Consider the following 26293-nt stretch of genomic DNA (forward strand, 5'->3'; position numbering starts at 1 on the left):
AGTTAATTTAGTCTGGTGGTGTGTTCAGTAAGTTGTGTTTTTAGCTGTTGCATGCCAGCGTTAACTGCCTTCTCCACAGATGCTGCTATCATGGGGGTAAGGAGAGCCGCCACAGCCTGTGCAATGCGATGTGTGTGGCCTTCATCCCCGGTGGGGCTGTGGGAGAGAGTGACTGCTGGCAGAGTCTGGTGCTGGGCTAGTGAAGGATTTTGTCCCTGGGGCGGAGCGGTGTGTGAGGAAGGGAGAGACGGAGCAGCAGCGCCACTAACCTCCATGTCTGACACCTGTGCGCTCATTCCAGCGTTAGTGTAGGCCGAAGCCGGGGGCTCGATTTTCGGCCTGTCCGACAAAGCTGCCGCGACCACGTACGAACGGGCGCTGGTTTTTTCCACGAATCAGTCCATCTGTGCTCGGATGGTGAGGAGGAACACCCGGTGGTGGTGCCTAGGCTGGGAGGCCTCTCAGGCCGAATTTCTAGGCCGATTTAGGGTGCCCGGAGCAGGAGCTGTAAGAAGGCGCAGCTAACACATGCGGTGCCGGAACCGAAAGTGAGCATGTTTTTTTGATTAAACACTTAATTTTCCTGATTTAGCATTTCAACTGTATATGCCTCGTCTTGGCTCTCAGCATCCTCGGTGGATATTAAATCAGCATCATCACCTCTCTACAGCGAGTATAAAAAGACCCAGGAAGTAGTAGAGCTGACACATAACAATAAAAACTTTTTTTTTAGACTGTGGTAAATATTTTATTGGGTGTGGGTGTTGTCCTCACTGGGGATATTTCCACTAAATTCCTATCTTAATGGCACCAAAGAAATTTATTTCAGTGTATGTATTGTGTATAATACATGAAGCTATGTTTTAAATTAATTCATTTTTAGCTTACTTTTTTAGTGAACATGTTATACAAATCAGTTTTACAATATGTTATCTACAACATAGAAAACACATTACAAATCTTTAGTTAACAAATAAAAATTCAGGGCCATCGACATAAAAATGTGAACTTGTAAGAAAATTACATCTTAAAATAATGTAATTGTGGTCAGTTATTTCAATCAGTGAGTTGGATCTTTTAGTCAGATATGGTTATAATCTTTCTCGCTATATAAGAAAATGATACTGTTTGGTTTCCTGCTGGGTTTAAAAGGTAAATAATGCAACTGGCAATGATCCTAAGCACAGGTGACTCAAAAAGACCAGTTGCAGAAATGAGTGAAAATGCCTCCTAATCACTGGTTAGGATTTATCACTGGCATCACAGAAAGTGTTATAACCACTTGCCGACTGCAGTATGTACAGTATATATATATATGTTTGTTTCCAAGTGGTTTACCGGAATTATGACTGCAGATATCAGTCATAACCCGGTATAGTTTTTTGCAGCCAGTGGCCAGCTTTCTCATGAAACCATTTTGAACGGCTCATGAGCCGGTGGAACGGTTTCCCGAAGTGGTGGTGTTTCTCTGGCTTACCGTTACCACCAGTTCCTCCGAGAAACAATCCGACGGTGTGGCTGGCTGCTCCCATAGGTGATCAAAGTGTAGATACTCTATGATCGACTCTATGGCCTTTGGAGGACCAGAGCGAGGTCATGATGTCACGTGCGGTCCAGGCTGGAAGTAAATGTAGCTTTTTTTTTTTTTTTTTTTTTATAAAAAATATGAAAGATAAAGGGGAGCTGTCATTCTTATTTCTATTAGAAGGGATGTTTACACTCCTTGTAATAGGAATAAAAGTGATAAAAAAAAAAAAAGTAAGATAAGAAAAAAGAAACCTAAAGTCGGCACGCTTGTGTAAGCAGTATTTGCACCACACGTTGAGGTATCGCCATGAACGTTATAGCAATAGTTATAGTGCTAGATCTCCTCTGTAAATCTAAATAGGTAATCTGTAAAGGCATTTAAAGACTCACCTATGGAGATTTTTTTTTTATTATTATTGAATATAATAGTACAGAAAAAAAGCAAAGAAAAGCACATCTGGCACATTGATTTAGAATTTAGAAGAGTCAAATGTAGATCTAGTAACATCAAACAGATCTAGTACAAAATGTATAAAAAAATTAAAAGTTTATACAAAGGGGTACAATCAAAGGGCTATAACCAATAAGTAGTTGAATACTGAAGAATACTGAAGATAAATGACTGAGATGTTGGGTAGATATGCAGGGATTAGGTGGAGTTTAGGGTTGTGATGCCATACTCCGAATTGTCCCACAAATCCCAAACTCTGTCAAATCTGTCCACTGCATCTTCTACCTGAGCTGTCATGTGTTCCATTCTACGTATTTCAGCAATAACCTGTAAAAATTGATCCTGAGATTGGGGGGGGGGGGGATAGAAGATATAGAAGGCTAATTTGTTTGAAGTTTTCCCCAATCCAGAGAAGAGGAGGCCCAGAAGGAGATCCAGCGGAAGAGGATACTCAAATATATGCTAAAGCAGAGACATCACATCAGATGTGGTTGTGGGTCCCTCTAGATTTACCACATCTCCAACAAAGAGGAGAGAGGGATGGGTCATAATGATGCCATATTTCTGGAGTCCTGTACCAGAAGGGTAGTATTTTAAGTGCTGTCTCTCTCTGCGTCAGACACCTGGATACCTTGGACGTTGAAGTCCAGATCTTAGCCCATTGAGGGAGAGAGATTGTTTTTTGAGTGATATGGGCCCATTTTCGCATATAGGTGTGTTATACCGTGTACACATGGTCAGACTTTCCGACAGAAAAGGTCAGACGGAATCATTTCATCGGATATTCCAATTGTGTGTGGGCTTCATCTGACTTTTTTTCTTTTGAAAATTATGATGGACCTAGAAATACATGTTTTAAATCTTTCCGACGGAATCCATTCCTTTTGGGAAAACCATTCGTCTGTATGCTGTTCCGATGGACCAAAAACGACGCATGCTCTGAAGCAAGTACGAGACAGAAGCTCTCAGTGTGGTAAAACTAGCGTTCGTATTGGAGCTAGCATATTCCTCACGCTGCTAATTCTGTGATCTTTTAATGCAGCACATTCTTTTCTTTTTTAGAATGCTGGAAGAATGAAGTTGTTTTGCTGCTCATATTCACACAGAGTTCTCACAAATTTCTTTCTTCATTATTTATCCTCATCTTATGACTAATATTCTATTTTTTAAAAGCCCGACCTCCATAATAATGTTTACAATTATTTTTTTATACTCCTTTTATAATTTTTGATTTAATCAAAAAAAATTTTTACGATTACTTCAAAATGATTTTCTAGTGATAGAACTTGTTTTTTGGAGTGTCAAATTACCACAATAACATTATTAAATATCTTATTTTTTATTAACCTCAAAGAGGTTGGTGTCCCTTGTTAATTTAACATTCTTTTTAAAATGTACCTGCCTACTCACAAGCTGTCCTTTTTGAAGAAAAATGCATAGGAAAGTATTTTGTGCAAAGAAAATATCCATTTATTCTGGGTAACAAAATAAAGAGGAAGTCAACGCTGGACAAACGTTTGTAATTTGCAAAGCCTTTTGGCCCCCAAGTCTGTGGAAAAGAAAATTGGTCGCTTGAGGCATCCATATAATAGGGAGCACTATCTGGTGCAGGAATCCCAAAAATCAGGACCAGCAGCAGATGACATATCTGTCCCTAGTTTGTGGTACTACAACAGCCTGCATCTTCTGTCAAACCAGACTGAACCCAGGTCATCACTTTCTTCTCTTCCCTGCAGCCTTCCTTGGAGGCTGTGGCTCTGGTGGTGGACTTGTGGCAGGAGGAGGAGTAGGATGGGCGAGTTCACATATGTGGTTGTTCCCAGTCAGCTGGCCCTTCAACCCTTTCTGAAGGGCATCATAAATAAATGCCTCACAGAGGAGGCGTTGGTCCTTGTCCAATTCCGGCAACCTGGTGGGTAAGATAGCAGCCATAGGCCTCTTCAGCATTGGGGGGGGGGGGCTCCTGAAATGGCTAGCTTCCTTAATGAGGCCCAGTGCTGCGTCCTCCGTCATTGTCTCCTTCCTGCGCCTTTTGGTGGTAAGGCAGAGGGGAGGCACCTGGGATTGGGTGAGACTCCTACTGGGCCCAGCTACCTCCTTGCTGACACTAGGCATGGCCTCCTCCTGGCTGACGCTTTCCAGACCCTCCTCCTGCCTGAGCTCATCCTGTGTATAAAAAAGGGACATAGTTGCAGTTTTTTGCTTCATCAATCAGACACAATTTTCAGCTCATGACTTAAAAATTTAATGTTAATAAATAGAAAAGGCTATCATTCTGACCTCAGCATTTTTCAATCTGATTACCAACATTTTTGGCCACTACTGTCTAGGGACATGTATACACACTTTTTGGTATAAAACCATTGATTTGTAAGCAATTATAACATCTAGTTAACATTATTAATATTGGGACAATAAATATGTCTGTCAGGGTCCCGCTCGCACTTTGCGAGCGGACCGCCGTTCGCGCATGCGCATTTGCGCCGCTAGTCAGCCTGGGCATCGTCGTGGGCGCGCGCGCCACCGTGCGCCCCAGGCGATTGGTGCCAGTGTCCCTATTTAAAGGTACAGCTGCAGATGCTCTGGGCTGTTTGTCTGCAGCTAGTACCTGAAGAACCCCGTTATCTGCCTGCTTATTCCTGATTATTTGACCCGGCTTCCGTCTGACTCTGCTGCTCTCTCCCGCCCCGACCCCGGCTTGCCTGACCTTGTTACGGACTGCTTACTGTTGCTGAACCTCTGCCTGTTTGACGTTGCGCTATCTACCACCTGTCTGCTGACTCCAGCCTGCCTGACCTGTCTTGTCAATATCTCGTTCCGAGACCTTCCTGGATCCGCTACTGCCTTCCAGGTTCACCGGGTTGTCTGCCTTGCCTCAATTGCCAGTTCTGCCAAGCCGTCTCCTGCTTCCACCAGCTCCTGTGGTTCCAGCATCTGGAGGTTCGCCGCTTCGCCTGCATCTGCTGCTGCATCCGGCCAGACGCTCCTACCCCGCTGTGCTCTCGTACCACTGTTCTCACTCCAGTGGGACTTGAACCACAGCCTTAAGAGAGGTCTTCTTCCATCAAGTCAGGCTCACCACCCAGGTACCTAACAGTACAAACAGCCATGACTGAGCTTGCAGAAGGAGCCTCTGCTATGAAGGAGATCTGTTCACACCTTGCGGCTCTCACCCAGGCCGTAAAGTCTCTTCAGGAGGGGTATACCAGATTGGAGGAACGAGTTCAACATCTGTCCAGTTCCAGTCCCATGATCACAGTACCTCCGTCTCTTCCTGCTCAACCCGTCTCCCAACCTGCTGTTATGATGCCTCCACCAGACCCAAGGGTGCCTATTCCTGAGAGGTTCTCAGGGGACTGTTCCAAGTTCTGGGCCTTCCGCAATGCTTGCCAGTTGTACTTTGCCGTTCAGCCCAGAACTTTTTTCCTGGAAGCAACCAAGGTGGGATTTGTCATCTCTCTATTACAAGGAGAGCCTCATACCTGGGCCCATCACCTCCTGGAGAATGACAATACACTGACTCAGACTCTCTCTTCCTTCTTTGAGGGGATGGCCCAGCTATACGATGAACCTCAACGGACTGCCACTGCCGAATCTGCTCTATCTGTGCTCCAGCAAGGCCGCAGAACGGCCGAGGACTATTTTTACGGACTTCAGACGCTGGAGCGCAGACACCCAGTGGAACGAGTCAGCCCAGAGGCATCAGTTCCACATGGAAAACTATTAACCAACAATACTGCGCAAAACGAGCAGAAGAAAAAAAATATAGTGATTTTGAACAAAGAAAAAAATGAAGAAAAAATGTGATGAGCTGTAAGCTGCTGACACGCTAAAATTAGGGATTTTTTAGCTAAGGAAACATGTCAAAGGTAAAGTGTGAGCGCTCAACTTATGTGTTTTTAGTAGTCATACATATTCCAGTGTCTCTACATACATATAAAGTGACCCCAAGACAAGGGGAAATATTGCAATTTAGTGACAAAGAAAATGACTATAATATTATCTATAAATATATATGTGAAAACCACAAAATAGAGATTTTGTGGAAAAAGAAAAAAATAAATTATCCCAGTGAAAAAGAAGCCAAACAATGACTATAATTATATGCAAACATTGCTAGTGATAAATAATAAAAGTCCATAAACAGGCGTATGGTCCATATGAGAGTGTGCAAAGTATCAATCCAAACGTATTGTGCTGACACCAAAGTTCTGTGATATTTCAATCGGAGGAGATGTTGTTTCACCCTGTGACGGTCCCACCACCTTATAAGGTACAGGCTTACCGGATCTAGATGACCCTAGCAGACATACGTCTCAGGGGTCAATCAAAGCTTATGGTCCTAGCCAAAGGTTGGATGTATCAATCGTGCCGTATACGATCACCACAAACGACTAGATGTAATCACAGTTCTTCATATGTATGTGTAAATCCGACAACAACTCAGGCATGGAAGATGAAGAAACAAAGCCAACATGGCATAATAACGTTTTTTAAAAAAACCTTTAATAAAAAAATATTCTAAAACTCACATTTCCAGAATGGATAGTAAAGCATGTCAGAGAGACAAAAGTGGCAGTAGCGGAGTCCTTCCGACGCGTTTCGACCTACAGGTCATCATCTGGGGAATATGTATGACTACTAAAAACACATAAGTTGAGCGCTCACACTTTACCTTTGACATCAGTTCCACATGGGCCTTTCTGAAAGTCTCAAAGATGAACTGGCCCGTGTCGGTACCCCAGACTCTCTGGAGGGCCTAATCGCACTTGCCATCCAGATCGACCGACGGCTTTGAGAATGTAGAGCTGAACGCTCCTCACAACCCCACCGCCCTGCTTGGATGACTGCGAGAGCTCCAACCCCTGCGTCCTTTTTCTCACCTGCCCCACAAGGGGGTACTGCCAGCTCTGCCTCGGTCGCTGATGAACCCATGCAGCTCGGACTGTTGCGACCCACCTTGTCACCAGAAGAGCGAGCTGGGCGCCGGCAGTTGAACTTATGCCTTTACTGTGGTGGATCTGGACATTATGTAATTAACTGCCCTGCTAAGACACGTAAGTGCCTCTCTTCTGTGTCTGCCAGTCCTGTACCCTTGGCAGCCAACGCCACCCACATTGCTCTTCCTCTCTCGTTGCAGCTTCAGGAAAAGACGGTCTTCATCAACGCCATCATTGATTCTGGGGTCTGCAGCTGCTTTATCGATTCCGCCTTCACCAGCCTGCATACCACACCTGTTTGGAGGAAGACCCATGGACTATCCATTTTTCTAGCAGACGGTTCTCGCATCAAGTCGGGCCAAGTAACCCAGGAGACACTTCCCTTACCAGCTATCTCCCCTTGTCAACATAAGGAACTATTAACTTTTGATGTGATCTCATCACCCCTGTTTCCGGTGATCCTGGGCATACCTTGGCTACAGGCCCATAACCCCACCATTAACTGGTCCACTGGAGAGGTGAAGTTCCTGCCCCCCTATTGCTTAGACCACTGTTTCCCTGAGGCATCTGACCGGCCTGGTACACTTCTCTGCCTGGACTCTGATCAGAACTTATGTCAATCTGTGCCCGAACCGTATCCTGAGTTCCAGGACGTTTTCAGTAAACGGGGGGCAGACTCCCTTCCTCCGCACTGTCCATATGACTGTCCCATCAAGCTCCTTCCAGGGGCTGAGATCCCTTTTTGGACGCATCTTTCCCTTGTCAGAGAAGGAACAGGAGGCCCTGAAAGTCTACATTACGGAGAACCTCAAGAAGGGGTTCATTCGCCATTCCACCTCTCCTGCAGGCGCCGGAATATATCTTTACTAAATTGGACTTAAGAGGGGCATACAATCTGGTCCGCATACGGGCCGGTGATGAATGGAAGACAGCTTTCCGAACTCGTTTTGGGCACTATGAATATCTTGTGATGCCTTTTGGGCTCTGTAATGCCCCTGCCACCTTCCAACATCTTAGAAACAATTTGTTCCGGGACTTTTTGGATGTCTTTGTTATAGTTTATTTGGACGACATCTTGATTTTCTCTGGGTCCCTGGAGCAACATCGAGGGCACGTTGGCAGGGTGCTGCTCCAGCTCCGCCAGCACGGATTATACGCCAAGGCCGAGAAATGCAGGTTTGAGCAGCGGAACATTCAATTTCTCGGTCTCAAGATTTCCCTAGCAAGCATCAGAATGGATCCACAGAAAGTATCTGCTATACTGGACTGGCCGGCATCCATGGATAAGAAGGGGATACAGCGCTTTGTGGGTTTTGCAAACTTCTATAGGAAGTTTAAGGGGTTTTCTGCCATCATCCCCATCACTCAACTCACTAAGCATAATGTACACTTCCATTGGGGCTCTGAGGCATAGGAGGCCTTCGAGAGGCTCAAAGGCCTGTTCACTTTTGCCCCCATTCTCAGCCATCCTGACCCATCTCGGCCCTACATCCTTGAAGTTGATGCTTCCGAAGTGGCTGTGGGGGCGGTGGTATCGCAACGTCAGGGCAGTAATGACCTGATGCACCCTGTAGGGTTCTTTTCCCGGAAACTTTCTCCTGCTGAAAGGAACTATGATGTGGGAGACCGGGAGCTGCTGGCCATCAAGTCAGCATTAGAGGAATGGAGGTACTTGCTAGAAGGTGCTGTCCATCCTGTATTGATTTATACCGATCACAAAAACCTCAAATACCTCCGAACCGCCAAGCGTCTGAAGCCCCGGCAGGCCCGCTGGGCCCTATTCTTTTCTCGGTTCTGCTTCCACATTACATACCGCCCTGGTTCAAAGAATGTGAAACCGGACGCGCTCTTGCGCATGTATGACGGTTCTAAGGATGCTGCGCCTCCAGATACCATTCTTCCTGCAAGCACCTTTTTGCTTGTTCAACCGGATCTGCTGTCCCAGATAAGAGAGGCATCTCTTAATTCTCCTTGTCCTCCGGGGACTACATTGATAACCAGGGAAGGCCTGCTGTGGAAGGACAGTCAAATCTTTGTCCCTGAGAACGTCCGAGTAAGGGTCCTTGCCCTTCTTCATGATCCTCCTCTAGCAGGGCACTTTGGGGCTCGTAAGACTCTAGAACTTGTGCTGCATACTTTCTGGTGGCCTGGCATTAAAGAATTTTGCAAGAAATACGTTCACTCCTGCCCCGTGTGCATCCGGAGTAAAGCTACTAGGAACCAGGCCTGGGGGCTGCTGAAACCGCTCCCTGCACCTGATCGACCCTGGCGAATGATCACCATGGACTTTATAGTCGAACTTCCACCCTCCGAGGGCTGTACAGCAATCTTTGTAGTTGTGGACCGTCTGTCTAAAATGACTAATTTCCTACCTTTGAAAGGAACTCCTTCGGCATCTGAGATGGCCCGTATCTTCAGTAAGGAAATCATTAGACTACACGGAGTACCCGCTAATATTGTGTCTGACAGGGGGGTCCAGTTTACTTCCCGGTTTTGGAGAGCTCTGTGTGAGAGTCTGAAGATAGAACTGGCCTTGTCTTCTGCTTACCACCCCCAGACCAACGGACAGACTGAACGTGCATATCAGACTCTTGAACAATATATCAGGTGTTTCACGTCTTTTGTGCAGAATGATTGGGTATCCCTTTTGCCGTTAGCGGAGTTCGCCTACAATAATGCCAGTCATTCAACCACAGGGCAGTCTCCGTTTTTTGCCAATTATGGGTTTCACTTATCTTTTCTTCCTGATCTCCTCCTTTCAGAATCTTCTGTTCCGGCAGTCCAAGACACTGTGACCTTTCTCCACCGCAACAACCATATTCTACAGAAAGCTATATCCAAAGCTCAGGCGGATAGTAAGAGGACCTTCAATTGGCGGAGAAGGGGAGAATTGGTTCTTCAAATCGGGGATCAGGTATGGCTTTCTACTTCTAATCTTAAGCTAGCCTGTCCTTCCAAGAAGTTGGCACCCAAGTTTTTGGGGCCTTTTCCGGTTAAAAGGAGGATTAATGAGGTATCTTATGAACTGTCTTTACCCGAATCCATGAAAGTACACCCGGTTTTTCATGTGTCCCTGCTTAAACCTTCAGTACCTGACCCCTTTCCTAATAGAGGAACGAGACCGCCTGAGCCTGTTCTAGTCGATGGGAATGAGGAGTACGAGGTAGAGGCCATTTTGGACTTTAGAAGACAGCGGGGACAAGGTCAGTTCTTGATCAAATAGAAAGGTTATGGCCCAGAGAGTAACTCTTGGGAACCTGATGACAATCTGCATGCTGAGAGATTAATTCAGGCCTTTTTCTCTGCAAATCCTGAAAAGAGAGACGTTAGGGGCACCCGGAGGTTGCCCCTTGTGGGGGGGCAATGTCAGGGTCCCGCTCGCACTTTGCGAACGGACCGCCATTCGTGCATGCGCACTCGCGCCACTAGTCAGCCTGGGCATCGGCGCAGGTGCGCGTTCGTAACGTGATTGGCGCCAGTGTCCCTATTTAAAGGTACAGCTGCAGATGCTCTGTGCTGTTTGTCTGCAGCTAGTACCTGAAGAACCCCGTTATCTGCCTGCTTATTCCTGATTATTTGACCCGGCTTCCGTCTGACTCTGCTGCTCTCTCTCGCCCCGACCCCGGCTTGCCTGACCTTGTTACGGACTGCTTACTGTTGCTGAACCTCTGCCTGTTTGACGTTGCGCTATCTACCACCTGTCTGCTGATTCCAGCCTGCCTGACCTGTCTTGTCAATATCTCGTTCCGAGACCTTCCAGGATCCGCTACTGCCTTCCAGGTACACCGGGTTGTCTGCCTTGCCTCAATTGCCAGTTCTGCCAAGCCGTCTCCTGCTTCCACCAGCTCCTGTGGTTCCAGCATCTGGAGGTTCGCCACTTCGCCTGCATCTGCTGCTGCATCCGGCCAGACGCTCCTACCTAGCTGTGCTCTTGTACCACTGTTCTCACTCCAGTGAGACTTGAACCAGAGCCGTAAGAGAGGTCTTCTTCCGTCAAGTCAGGCTCACCACCCAGGTACCTAACAATGTCTAAAAACTAATATACCTGGCTCTAGCTGGTCGCATCCACTTCTTCCTGGATGGAAGGCCCAGGTTGTTCCTGGGAAGCCTCTGCTGGGGTGGAGGGAAGGTTGCAGGGAAGGGTTGAAAGAGATTCCCTGGCTTCAGTCTGGTTGTCCGGAAACCTCAGTTTGTTTAAGTACCACAGCCTGGGGACATAAACATTCTCTGCTTATGCTCCTGATCTGAGGGAAGCCTGGATCTTATTTCGTTCCTTCTTATACATGTTCCTCAAGATCCCAATTTTATTTTCCAAAAACATCATGTTTGCTTCGGGACCCGAGTCTTCACAAATACCAAAAGTCTCTCCAGCGTTGCCTTCCTTACTTGTTTATTGTAATATAAACTGTGTTTGACCTCCTACAGATTCCTCATCTCCCTATACTTATCAATAAAACTGGACAGTAATTCTGGGCCTTAAACTGATTTCATTTTTTCTGTAAGACAATACACAAGACAAAAACCCTAATGTCAGTCTAAACTCTCATCTTATCCCAATATAGGCCTCCAAATTGAAGCAGTATAGGCCACTGTAATGGAGCAAGTTAAAATTTTACCTTCATTTACCTTCACTCGCCACTTATGTTTGTTCGTCTCACACACACAGATCATATGTACGAAGGGTGCGTGTTAGCTTTATATAAACTCCGCCCGAGTCGCCTGCCCCTAACGCTATTTTTCACAAATATTTTCTGCCCTATCTCTTTTCGGTTCGCAGTAGGAGTTGTAGGAGAAGCATGGCGGAGACACATTTTCTAAATAGTGAAGAGGAAAGCCCGGAGCCACAAACATCTGGATCCAGGAGAAGGAGATTGAAGGCCACCAACATGGCCTTTGAGGAAATGGTCGAGATGGTTGGGATTTTAAGGAGGGAGGATTATGATGGGAAACATGGTCCGTACACCCATCCCAATCTACGAAAGGACGGCATCATGACGACTGTTGTTAACACCCTGGAGCAGAAGTTTGGGGTAAGCTGGTCCAAAGAGCAGTTAAGGAAGCAATGGTCTGACATCAAACTGAGGGAGCCGGATCAGTATCGCAAAATAAAGAAGGAGCTTCAAAAAAGTAAATACTTGTCATGTGTTCCTATTATGATATTTAACTTGCATGCTGCTCCACGTGCTTTTCTTTACTGTTGTACAGTTTGAAATGGCTACTTTCATGTTCGTGGGCACAGTAATCGTTCGTAGTAAACATTGTTCGTAGGAAATATCAATCATAGGAAACCTTGTTCGTTTGCCAATAAATACAATGTATTTAGCTGGTACAGGGTTATACCTACATTTTGCTCATGCTAATTTGTCAGATTAAAAGAAGTTTAGGACATTGTTGTCTAGATGTCTTTGAGACTAGAATGAATTGCAAACTTCATTCAGTGGAATGTAAGGAGAAGACAATCAGCAGCTGTTTGTACATCTGGACTCAAGAGCACTAGTGTGGGACACCAGAGAACATTTTAGGGTAACCCACACAGGTGCTCCAGTGGATACTTGGGGTGTATCCATCTGTGAAATTTGGCTGAAAAGGTAAGTATTGCAGCTTGGTAAAAAGGGAATTTTAATCATGTCTTCAACTTGGATCTCTTCCCAAACAGACTATTGTACACCACTTCAAAGCAATGTTCCTATTTCTGGATTCAAATATCTGTGTGCCAAGTATACCTTTTGTTTAATTCTCATAGGGGAGAAAAGACTCAGACAACAGGATCCCAGAGACCCCCGACCTGGCCAGCCTGATTGGGAAGTTAGCCAGACCCCCCCCCCCCCAGGATGTAGAGGAAGGAGAGGTGGAGGAATTGGGCGACATGGGCACCCCACCAGGTGAGTGTATGACACCCCAGCTTCAGGTAATCGATGTATGCCTGTATATTTCTAAATACATGTATTTTCATACATTTTAGGTGATGTTCTGGTTGTGGAAGGGGAAGCGGCAGAACCTTTCAGTAGGGCCAGCACCCAAACCCTCATTATGAAAATCATGGCATGGAATGGGGAGATAGACGCAATGCGCAATCGCCTTGACATCATGCAGCAGGAATTGAAGAACATGATCAATGTTCAAACAAATTTGATCATATTCTTCATTTTCTTTTTAGATGACCACAATAATTTGTTCTTATTTGTATATTTTAAAAGCCGGATTTTGAAGATGCACACGATGTGTCAACATGTGCTATCTGCCATCAGGGGATCTCAATGTACGCGTTTTGTGGGTGCAACCCCTTCCTCATAACGCTAGTAGGTGAGAGGAAGGGATTGCACCCCCAAAACACGTCCATTGATGCCCCATGATGGGAGATAGCACATGTTGACATTACCCATTTGGACTCCCAATTTGTGTGCATCTTCAAAATTTGGCTTTTACAGGGGTGACATCACCCCATCATATTTACGGCGATATCAAGACATTTTTGAGACTATAATGTCTGATATTGGCTTCAGTTTTTATACGTTGAACTTTGTTAGTTCCAGAGTCGTGTATGTTATGATTTAAAACATCCCTGTTTGTAAAAAAAATAAAAATAAATAATATAATATATTGATGAGAAAAAAAATGTGAAAAAAAATTATATTGAGGAAAAAATATAAACAAAAAAGAATATTGTGGAAATTTTTTTTTTTTAACACATTTTATAAACGCACATGTGTGAATGTGCACAGAGTAAACATTTTGCGTACTTACCCGCATGGTTTCAAAATGGTCGGCTGATCAGAATAAACTTAACCGAACGCACTGAAGAACAGCAAGGCCTGTGAAGAGCGAGCTGAAGATCAGTAATGAGCGGACCAGAACGCACTAAAAACCAGATGCAAACCCACAAACACACACCGAACAGCAGTAAAATGATCGGAATAAGCTGGAGTCTGAAAAGCGCAAATCGTCTCTAACCAAACTTCTACTAACACGAGATCAGAAGAAGGAGCCCAAAGAGTGTCGCTTGAACTTCCTTTTTCTAGTCCCGTCGTACATGCTGTACACCACCGCGTTCTTAATGATCGGAATTTGATGTGATCGTGTGTACGCATGACACTTTTTAGCGGAACTCTGTCAGAACTCCATCAGAAAAACCTTCGGAGTTTATTCTGATGGGAAAACCGGTCATGTGTATGCAGCATAAGTCTTCAGAGAGTAGTGAAGACTCCTGCAGCAAATTATATATGGTAGATATTAGCCACATTTAATGGGGGGCTTTGGGAACAAAGGACCTCAAAGGCCGTTGATTTAAGTAGAGTAAGAATCAGAGAGGGTTGATAGATAATGACTCACTTGGAGATATGAATAGAACAAATTGTTGGGTATTTGGTGCTTAGGTCCTCAAAGGTCCTGAGCTTTTGGGTAATTGGATGAGCAAATTGGCAGAGCTGGAACAGGCCTGCTTGTGCCCATGGGAGCCTTTGAGTGTGGGAAAGGCTATCTGGGATTAAAGGGTTGTAGAGTGCATTGGAGAGGGAAGGGCATGACGAAGAGAGTGAGAGAGATAACCTTGTAGCACATATATGCCATATCTTTAATGAGAACTGCATAGGACCCAGGCATATACTTTGAAGTTTGGGATCTTGGTGCAATGGGGGTGACCAGACTAGGGAGCAGGGATGATGAGGTAACAGAGAGCCTATCTCTATCTCTGGCGATCGGGGACGAAGTTTATCATATTAACACAGCCCATCCGATCAGGGTAAAGAGCCAATTTAATTGTCTCTTTACATGCAATCACAGCCGGTCACAGAATGTCAACAAACAGCGGTAATGAGCTGTTACCGGGCTCTCCTCCTCACACAAGGATCGTATGTGAAGAGGAGATTGAGGTCACAGCTTGTTACCGCCTACAGTATACACCAAACACACTGATTGCCCCCACCCCCCAATAAAGAGAACCTGTCACCACCCATCATAGCACCTGTCATGGGTCTGTCATCAGTCCATCAGAGTACCCGAGTACCCGCCACAAGCCCATTTGAGTACCCGAGTACCTGTCCCCAGCCCATCTGAGTACCCGAGTACCTGTCCCCAGCCCATCAGAATACCCGAGTACCTGTCACCAGCCCATCAGAGTACCCGAGCACCTGTCACCAGCCCATCAGCGTACCTGAGCACCTGTCACCAGCCCATCAGCGTACCCGAGCACCTGTCACCAGCCCATCAGCGTACCCGAGCACCTGATACCAGCCCATCAGTGTACCCGAGCACCTGTCACCAGCCCATCAGATTACCCAAGTACCTGTCACTAGCCCATCAGCGTACCCAAGTACCTGTCACCAGCCCATTAGAGTACCTGAGTACCTGTCACCAGCCCATCAGAGTACCCGAATACCTGTCACCAGCCCATCAGATTACCCGAGTACCTGTCACCAGCCCATCAGATTACCCGAGTACCTGTCACTAGCCCATCAGCGTACCAGAGTACCTGTCACCAGCCCATCAGCGTACCAGAGTACCTGTCACCAGCCCATCAGCGTACCAGAGTACCTGTCACCAGCCCATCAGAGTACCTAAGTACATATCTGCAGCCAAGGGTGTAGCTATGGAGGGTGCAAGAGTCACGATCGTGACTCAGCCCCAGGCTTGGGGGGGGGGGGCCCGTGCGGCTACCTTGTCAGTTTTATCTACACTTGTGTGAGTCGGGGCAGAGCCGGGAAGCAGAGCTGGTGGTCCTAGGTAAGGAAGACTGCTTGCATCTTGACGTTACACTCTGGATGCAGCTAGCACCAGGCTGGAGAGGAGGGCCGGTGAGGCGGCATATAGAAGAACCGATCTCCTCTGTCCTACTCCTGTCTCCTGCAGGTATTTCAATGGCTGCAGGAGCAGGGTCGATTCTCCTATATGCCGCCTCACCCGCCCTCCTATCCAACCAATAGGCAAGCAGTACCCAAGACCACTAGCTCCGCCTCCCAACTCTGCCCCCCCAACCCTGGCTCCCGCTACCTGTCTCAAGGCTGTTCCTGCAGCCAGAATGGTAGGAGAAAAGCTCCCTGCCCGAGGCCGCTCCTGGTAAGCCACAAACTCTCTATCACAGCAGAGAGAAAAGAATACAGTGCCTAGCGAGTATAGTGTTCCAGGAGTGCTGCTGACTGTCACTCTGCTCCCTCCCATCATGCTATCCCCCCACACTTTTAAACAGGCCTAATAAGTACGGTCTGATATTATTGTCAGCCACATTTTCTGAGACCCTGCAAATCCTGAGGTTTTGCCACCTTTCTCTGTTTTCCAGGTCTTCTTGCTGAAGTTGTAGCGGGGCACAGAGTTTTTAAGAGAAATTTTCCTCTTCCAGGGCCTGAACATACTGTAATGTCTCATCAAACTTGGTTTCTAAAGTTGTGTGCTCACCAAGCTGATCAATCTCCCCTCTGTGTTCCCTATAAATCTTCCCTGCCTCTTGGGCCATTCCCCATGTGAACTGCTGTACAAGAGCCTGTAGTTTGACATCTAGCAGTTCAGGGGGTTAAAACAGACACAGAGTGAAAGGAGATGTCGGGGAAGGGCTTGCTGAGAGTTGTCGTCCGCCATCAGTGTGCTAACGTACTATTCTGGGTCTCCTTGTGTAATCGAGACCGGGGATTGAGGCCTAGTCAAGTAGTGGTCCATTGTGACTACAGGCTGCGGCACTTGCGGTGTCTGATAGTAAGGCCGTTGGTCCCCAATCTTTACCATGGGGTGCTAGGAGGCTCTAGGGGTCTGTATGTCGCCCCCCCCTGGTGAATGTATGCAGATGAAACAAAAAATACTTTGGCAATACTGTTTGCTGTTCGCCACTTTTATGTCTATAGAAAAGAAACAACTTATCAGCAAATTGGAAAACTATTTAAAACACAAGCATGTGGAGGTGCACTGATTTCGGAGTGTCCATAGAAACACTCCATCCTCAGATCAACTGTGGCCAATGAGGTTTGTCGATGGGTGGGCGGAGCCTGATTAGGATTTGGAGAAAGTAGATTTCCATCAGTTCTGCCCCCTTTGTGGTTGACAGCAGACAGTAGTTGGATCCATATCAATAGACAGCCTGCTAATGGCTGTAGAATCCTCCCACTGCCAGCTGTCACTCACAGGGAGAGAGGGGAGCTGATGGAGAACAAGGCCTGAGCTTCCCCATCAGGTTCCTCCCGCTGTCAGCATTACTGGCCACTAGAAGTTGCCTCTTCACTGCAAGTTAGAGTTGGTTTTAGGCACCTCCACTTTTGTCATCTTCAAGCTAAGGGTAATTCTTTTGTAATTTAATGCAGCCATGGTGCCACTTTATAGTAGTGCTATTAAGAATAAGCTGAATCTGCCTCCTGGGTCTCTAAAGCTACTGCAGTTGGTTACGGGGATATTTTAATCTGCCTCAGGTCATTCTAAAGAGGCCAAACCACCAGAAAAGTATCATACGCACTTTATTGCATTCCCCTCCACCCGTATTTACTATTCATGAACCCCAAAGCTCCAGGACAGTGAAGTGAGAGGGGACAGCGCCTTACAAATTGTGCACAGCCCAAAACTTATACTAAAATAGCAGGGTTTTTTTTCAGGGGGAACTTGGTGGAACTCAGTTCCACCACCTCTGGCTCAGACCCTTGGGGGAGGGGGCTGCTCAGCACAATCACTTGTAAACACAGAAGTCCGGTTTCTGTGTTTACAAGTGACAGCTCTGCACTCTGAGTGTAACCCCCCCTGAACTCTGCACTCTGTATTTAATGGTATTTAATGCCCCTTTAAGATCCTCCTACTGTTCGTGAAATTTGATTGACCACACTTACTATTTGATGTGATTTGCAGGGTGTGTGTGGGTGGAGGGGTTTTGGGGGGTCGTGGTTGAGTTCCAGCACCTATTGTTTGAGAAAAAAAGCCCTGCTAAAAAACAATGTTCAAAATTGGTATTTTTGTGATAGATTACTTTAACTAGTTATCTGCCTCATGTGTTTTCATCATTTGTTTTCGAGGCTTGGAGAACCCGAAGAGTGCGCAGGGATTGCCTCATTTTTATGCTCTGAGGATGCTTCCTACATTAATGGGGAAAATATTGGCGTCACTGGTGGAATGCTTGGAAGGCTTTAAACATTGTGTTTTAGGGAAAATGATGACGCAATAAAAAATGTTATAATTTGTATTTGCCTGACTTCGTAGAAAAAAAAAAATAACATATCTGTTACATCATATAAAGAAGAAGAAAAACATCAGGATTACATTTGATTGAATTATATAAGTTTAGTTTATTGCTGCAGAGTTCATGCTCAAATTTCCATTATTCCAAGCCAGATATTTAACTTTGCTAGGCTGATATGCACATTTTCTCATTGCAATTTGAGAGATTAGATGTTCCTAAACATGCATAAAATATAGTCACACACCATTGAATGCATTGTTATAAAGGAAGAAAGGGAATTCATTTTTTTTTTTTTTTTTACTTGGCTGCATGTTGAAATGGCGGCATCTTGTGGAAAGTATCTGAAATACAGGTTGAGTTGAAACTGCAAAACAAGGTGTAATATTACTAAACATTTATAGCCGGTCCAGTAAGGTATTTTTAAAGCAGAATGAAGAATTAGGTAATCATTTAAAAAAGGTAGATAACAGAAGATGAAAGTTGATTCAGTAAATGCTGCATGCATATATCCTTGTAAGTAATTAAAAAAAAGATTTTGAGAGTTTTACAAATTATGAAATGGTATTTCCCTTTATTGGAACAGATATGATAGTTAAAATAATTGTCTGGCTGTTATTCTCACCCTTTTTCTTCAGTACTTTGAGTTAGAAAAATTCAAAGATTCTTGGCTGGATATGTGTTCCTAGTCGTGAGATAAAGTAATTGGGTCAGTGTGATAGTCAAAAAGTGTAGCTGCTGACTTTTAATAAACACTCACCTGTCCCAGGATCCAGAGATGTGGCCACCCAAACCATTGCTTTTCTCCCTCTCCTCTCCCTGGAGCCAGCATTTTAACTCTGGGCACCTGGCTGTGACAGCTTGTGTCTTCACAGCCGGTTGCACATTGTGCATGTGCAAGTCACACTGCACCTCCTGAATGGTCGGGCAGTCTTCTGGGACCTATGATGTGTCCCAGAAGAATGCAAGGAGACATACTGCTGACCTCCTCCCTGCATTCTTCTGAGAAACCGCACAGGTAGAGTAGAACTAGGTCTAGGAGTATAGAACTAGGTCTAGGCGATCCGAGTGGACATAAGATCGGGTACCTGTCAAAACTAGGTACCCACTTCCCCCCTCCTCCCAAAAAAAATGACATGCCAAATGTGGCAGGGGAGGGAAGGAGGAGTGCTTAAATCGGAACTTCCCTTTTTGGCTGGAACCTCTTCTCTTTCGCTCCACAAAGGCCTGATCCCCAGGAACATCAAGAGAATCTCTGCATTCACCTCTCCCCCCATGTCATATACAAAGGTGCACATGAATAGAAAAAATACCTTATAGTGTAGTATTTATTGTTTAACCACTTCACCACCGGGCACTTAAACACCCTTAATAACCAGACCAATTTTCAGCTTTCGGTGCTCTCACATTTTGAATGACAATTACTCAGTCATGCAACACTGGACCTATATGAAATTTTTGTCCTTTTTTTCACACAAATAGAGCTTTTTTTTGGTGGTATTTAATCACCGCTCTGTTCTTTATTTTTTGTGCTATAAAAGAAAAAATACCGAAAATTCTGTAAAAAAAATTAATTTTTCTTTGTTTCTGTTATAACATTTAGCAGATTAGTAATTTTTTCTTCATAAATTTTGGCCAAAATTTATACTACTACATATCTTTGGTAAAAATAAGTACAAATTGGTGGATATTTGGTCTTTGTGAAAGTTATAGAGTCCACAAGCTATGGTGCCAATATCTGAAAATTGATCACACCTGAAGTACTGACGGCCTATTTCAATTCTTGAGACCCTAACATGCCAGAAAAGTACAAATACCCCCCAAATGACCCCTTTTGAAGACATTCCAATGTATTTAGTAAGAGGCATGATGAGTTTTTTGAAGTTGTCATTTTTTCCCACAATTCTTTGCAAAATCAAGATTTTTTAAACTTTTTTTTTTTTTTCACAAAATTGTCATATCAGTTTATTTCTCACACACAGCATATACATACCACAAATTACACCCCAAAACACATTCTGCTATTACTCCCGAGTACGGCGATACCACATGTGTGAGACGTTTACACAGTGTGGCCACATACAGAGGCCCAACATGCAGGGAGCGCCATCAGGCGTTCTGGAGCACCCAAGACAATTCTGACATTTCTCTCCTACATGTAAAAATCATAATTTATTTGCTAGAAAATTACATAGAATCCCAAAACATTATATATGTTTTTTTTAGCAAACACCCTGGAGAATACAATGGTGGTCGTTGCACGGTATTTGCGCAGCAATTTTTCGAATGCTTTTTTTTGGAAAAAAAACAGTTTTGTGCTTAAAAGAAAAAAAAAACACAGTAAAGTTAGCCCAATGTTTGCATAATGTGAAAGATGAAGTTACACTGAGTAAATAGATACCTAACATGTCACTCTTCAAAATTGCACACGCTCGTGGGAAGGGCGCCAAACATCGCTACTTAAAAATCCCCATAGGCGGCGCTTTAAATTTTTTTTACTGGTTATATGTTTTGAGTTACAGAGGAGGTCTAGGGCTAGAATTATTGCTCTCGCTCTAACGTTCGCAGCGATACCTCACATGTGTGGTTTGAACACCGTTTTCATATGTGGGCGGGACTTACGTATGCGTTCGCTTTCTGAATGAAAGTTTTTTTCTTTTTTTATTCACTTTACTTTATTTATTTTAGTTTGATCACTTTTATTCCTATTACAAGGAATGTAAACATCCCTTGTAATAGGAATATGGCATGACAGGTCCTCTTTACAGTGAGATATGGGGTCAATAAGACCCCACATCTCACCTCTAGGCTGGAAAGCCTGAAATAAAAAAATAAAAAAGATTCTGGCTGTGATCATATTGGCGAGTCGGTAGAAGCACCGGAGGACGGCGGGAGGGGGGGGGGGGTGTCTATGGCTGGTTATTGCAGGGTATCATCGACTATGGCTGGGTATTGCAGGGTATCTCCAAGTATGGCTGGGTATCTCCGAGTATGGCAATTTATGGCAGGGTATTGCAGAGTATTGGCTGGAATTTTACTGCAGAGTATTGGCTGGAATTTTACTGCAGAGTATTGGCGGGTAGTGCAGAGTATTGGCGGGTAGTGCAGAGTATTGGCGGGTAGTGCAGAGTATTGGCGGGTAGTGCAGAGTATTGGCGAGTAGTGCAGAGTATTGGCGGGTAGTGCAGAGTATTGGCGGGTAGTGCAGAGTATTGGCGAGTAGTGCAGAGTATTGGCGGGTGTTGCAGAGTATTGGCGGGTGTTGCAGAGTATTGGCGGGTGTTGCAGAGTATTGGCGGGTGTTGCAGAGTATTGGCGGGTGTTGCAGAGTATTGGCGGGTGTTGCAGAGTATTGGCGGGTGTTGCAGAGTATTGGCGGGTGTTGCAGAGTATTGGCGGGTGTTGCAGAGTATTGGCGGGTAGTGCAGAGTATTGCAGGGTATTGCAGAGTAATGACAGGAAATTGAGGGGTTAAATTTCCGTGAGCAGCGATGTGGGCACTGCAGATGCAGCCCACAGCGCTGCTGACACCGATCTCTTCCCCCTCTGCTGTACCGATCGGTACAGAGAGGGGGAAGGAGGAACTGGCGTCATAACATGACGCCTGTGGACCCTGCGCTCACGGATGCTCTCGAGTGCGCGCCCCAGGGGGTGTGTGAGAGCGGAATTCTGGGAGGACGTCATATGACGGCCTCCCAGAGTTAAACGACCGCCCTGTAGCCGTCATTCCTTTATGGGCCGGTTGTTAAGTGGTTAAAAAAGTATATTGCACATTATAAAAAAAAAATCTTAGTTACATTTAACCTTTTCACTGCCAGACCCGTTTTTGCATTTTTTGCACACATGTCTAAAAAAATCATTATAGGCCTGAAGATTACATAAAACCACCAAATATGATATCTTTTCGGAAAGCAGACACCCTAGAGAATAAAATGGTGGTTGTTTTTTTGTCACTTTTTTTTATCGCAAAAGTACATTTTAGTGCAAACAAACGCAGTATATAGATACCCAACATGTCAAACCTTAAATTTTTGTGTGCCTGTGAAATGGCGACAAACTTCAGTACCCTATATTTTCTATAGGTGACGCTTCAAAGGCCCCCTATAGGTCATCAGTTTAGTGTTATGGAGGTTTTGTGGTAGAATTATTGCTCCCACTCCAGTGTGCACGGTGATATGTAACATGTAATGCAATTGATGTTTTCACGTTTATGTGCAGTATATGTGGGGGGCCTCAAAAAATTTTTATTTTAGGTGACAGATTCTCTCTGATGAGACATACAGGTCTAAAAGACCCTGCATATCTCCTCCGGGCTCCAGTGACTGTATTGCAATGCAGATTGCAATACATCCCTTCACGGCTTTTCTAGCCGGGATACAGAGAGCCTGACCCAACTGAGTCAGTTGTGACAACTAGAAAATATGAAGGCCATTTGAATCAAAAGCCCTGGCAGGAAGAGACTGAAGGTTTCCAAGATCTCACCAAGTGCACACGTACACAACAATAGTGTGAGGCCTAACTCAAGAGTGTAGTAGCCTGTAGGTGTTATGGGATAGCTTTGACTCATGAAAAGTAAACAACGTGGTTCCAGCTACATCAAAAAATGTTGCAAAATGATATTAACTGGGAGTTGTGAGGGTAAGTAGGGCATTGATGTCTCCCAGAAATACCAGAGTTTCCATTGATTGAAAGTAATAACATAATGTGAAACATCAGTAGTGTTTAGATATTTATTAAAGAGTTTTTAAAACTCTTTTAAAGATGTATCCCAAAAAATAAAATAAATGTTTGGGCCATGAATAAAATAAGGGATTCATTATACATAAAGACATGCCTCTGCACTCTCCTATATCTCTGAGTTAAATACTCCCTTAGTGCTTTAAAAGAAGAATTAAAAAACTATCCTGTTATATGGTCTCAGAAAAGGGAAGCATATTACCACACAGGCACATCCGAAGATCTTGGAAGTAAAGGTTATAACATTTAACAAAATATGTATAGATGTCAGAATTTCCAAGGGGACCCTTTAAACTTCAAGTGTCTCACTGAAACAATAGGGAATGATTTACTAAAACTGGAGAGTGCAAAATCTAGTGCAGCTGTGCATGGTAGACAAAATTAGCGTCTAACTTCAGCTTATTCAATTAAGCTTTGACAAAAAACATAACAAAATCAAAAACTGGAAACCAATTGGTTTCTACGCAGGGCTACACCCGCTTTTGCTCTTTCCAGTTTTAGTAATAATAAATAACTATATTAACAAGTATATACACTACATAATACCCTGCAGTATAGACACGTTAAAAAAAATAAAAAACACATTGGAAATCAAGTTAATAGAACTAAACACCATCAGTGATAAAAAAAGGGACACTGAAATCTGTAATAGGAAGCATACTGTAGATATAGGAAATGGGCATAGAAATTAATATACTTGCAAATTGCCTATGATGGAAGGGCATGCAGACAAGTGCACAAGTAATAACATTTATTTGAATATGAACCAAAAATATGTAGGCCCCAAAACAAGCAAATATTGCAGCATTGTGTTTTGACAAGATACTAGGCATAGCCATCAGGACCCCAGACATGTAAACAGATGAAAAATGTCATGTAAACTTTGGAGCCCTTGAGCATAAAAAGAGAATAGTCGCCTGATGCACAACTCGTTAAAACTGTTGGAGGTGTCCTATTAACACTATTAATGTCTATGTGACCCGAAGTCCCATTGTGAAGGCTTATATGCAAGGTATTGGCCATAAAAAGGGTATGGGGGCCTGGGTACGACCCTGGAGGACATGGATCAATGCAAAAAATGTTTTTTTTTTTAAATATAGTTTTAAAGGAGCAGTGATTTTAATGATGCTTAAAGTGAAGCAATAAAAATAAAAAATCCCTTTAAATATAGTGCCTGGGGGGTGCCCTTAGTCTACCTGTAAAGTAGATTTAAAAAAGAAAGAAATGTATTTTTTTTTTATCAGCTGGAAAACATTAACATTGCCAGCAATACCTTTAGGTCTGATATGGATTTTGAGGGTAACCCCCACACAAAATAAAATAAAAAATTGTGGAGTCGCCCCCCAAAATCCATACCTGACCATTATCCAAGCATGCAGCCTGGCAGACCATGAAAGGAGGGGTGAGTGAGCACCCCCCTCCTGAACCATATCAGGCTACATGCTCTCAACGTGGGGGAGTGCTTTGGGGGGGGGGGGGGGGCAAGGGCCTATTATAGCCAACCCTGGGCTGTGGTTGTGGGGGTCTATGGGCAGGGGGCTTATCGGAATTTGGAAGCCCCCTTTAACAATGGGGCCCCCAGCTCCTGCTCATGTGAATGAGTAGGGGTAAATTGGCATAGAACGTTCCAATGCACATTAAAATTCTGAAAGAAATCTTATATCCTATGCACTTTACCCAGTATAATGGCTGGTGATTCCTTAACCACTTCCCGACCGCCGCACGACGATGTACGTCGACAGAATGGCACGGGCAGGCATAAGGGCGTACATGTACGTCCCTGCCTTCCCGCGGGTCGGGGGCCCGATCGGGCCCCCGCCCGGTGCCTGCGGCGGTCGGTATTCATTCGGGAGCGATCCCGGACGAGGGGGCGGCCATTCATTCATGGCCACCCCCTCGCGATCGCTCCCGACGAATAGAAATCCTTCGTGACATCACTTCCTCTCCTGTAATGTAAACACAGGAGAGGAAGTGATGTATTCTCTCCTCCGTGTCGGTATTTTTCGTTCCGACACCGAGGAGAGAGGATCGGTGAGTTGCACCAACACGTCACTACACAGTAGAACATGCCAGGCACACTCACACCCCCCGATCACCCCCCCAATTACCCCTGCCCCCCAGTCACAGTGACACCAATGTCATTTTTTTTTTTTTTGCATTGGTGTCATTTGTGACTGTAATAACTGTTAGGGCAGTTAGGGTTAGCCCCCTTTAGTTCTAATGTACCCCCCTAACCCCCCCAATAAAGGTTTAACCCCGTGATCACCCCCCGTCGCCAGTGTCACTAAGGCTGGGTTCACATTGCAGCGGTTTATGAGAAAGAATGTGATTCGCACCGCACTGCAGTGCAAATCACATCCGATCTCTGTGCGATTCGAGTTCAGCCATACAGATAGTATGGCTAAATTCGCATCGCACCCGCCGCAAATTCGCACGGGACCCTTTTTTTGGCCCGCAGCAGAATCGGATCGCATGGGTGTTCACACCATGCGATCCGAGTTTGCAGATCGCACTGCAATATGCGAACTGATCTGGGGGTGTCATTAACATTTCACTGACACTCCCAGCAGTTCGCATAGGGCAGTGTGAACTGCCGCCGGGAGGCATGTGATGCGGGAACCCGCCGCGGATTCGTGGCGTTCCCGCATCGCTCCAGTGTGAACCCAGCCTAATAAGCGATCATTTTTCTGATCGCTGTATTAGTGTCACAGGTGACGCTAGTTAGGCAGGTAGGTATTTAGGTTCGCCGCAGCTTTTTATAGCGCCAGGGACCCCCATATACTACCGCATAAAGCCCCCTGATTGCCCCCTAGTTAACCCTTTCACCAGTGATCACCATATAACTGTTACAGGTGACGCTGGTTGGTTAGTTATTTTTTTATAGTTTCAGGGCACCCGCCATTTATTACCTAGTCTCACTAGTGTACCCCTAAATTTAGGGGTGTCTACTTTCCAAAATGGGGTCATTTGGGGGGGGGGGGTTTGTGCCATCTTGGCATTTTATGGCCTTCAAAACTGTAACGCCCTTAGAAAGCCTGAAGGCGGTGCTTGGTTTTCGGGGCCCCGTACGCGGCTAGGCTCCCAAAAAGTCCCACATATGTGGTATCCCCGTACTCAGGAGAAGCAGCAGAATTTATTTTGGGGTGTCATTTCACATATGCCCATGGCATGCGTGAGCAATATATCATTTAGTGACAACTTTGTGAAAAAAAAAAAAAAAGTTTGTAATTTTCCCGCAACTTGTGGCAAAATATAAAATATTCCATGGACTCAACATGCCTCTCAGCAAATAGCTTGGGGTGTCTACTTTCTAAAATGGGGTCATTTGTGGGGGTTTTGTGCCATCTTGGCATTTTATGGCCTTCAAAACTGTAATAGGTAGTGAGAAGTGAACTCAAAAATTTACGCCCTTAGAAAGCCTGAAGGCGGTGCTTGGTTTTCGGGGCCCTGTACGCGGCTAGGCTCCCAAAAAGTCCCACATATGTGGTATCCCCGTACTCA

At 45.0% G+C, this 26293-nt stretch overlaps 1 protein-coding gene across 2 annotated transcripts in view; it reads left to right on the forward strand.

Moving 5' to 3' along the window:
• LOC143940234 (dehydrogenase/reductase SDR family member 4-like) overlaps positions 1–18530 on the forward strand; it is a 205517-nt gene extending 186987 nt beyond the window's left edge. For both annotated transcript variants that reach the window (XM_077461406.1, XM_077461405.1), the window contains exon 9: positions 17895–18530. In XM_077461406.1, the coding sequence (XP_077317532.1) occupies positions 17895–18009 (115 nt within the window). In that variant the 3' untranslated portion in view covers positions 18010–18530. The remainder of the gene's footprint in view (positions 1–17894) is intronic.
• The last annotated feature ends 7763 nt before the right edge of the window (positions 18531–26293 follow it).

Source organism: Lithobates pipiens, unplaced genomic scaffold (assembly GCF_037356315.1).
Source record: "Lithobates pipiens isolate NorthernLeopardFrog02 unplaced genomic scaffold, aLitPip1_a1.2 Scaffold_3, whole genome shotgun sequence".
NCBI lineage: Eukaryota > Metazoa > Chordata > Amphibia > Anura > Ranidae > Lithobates > Lithobates pipiens.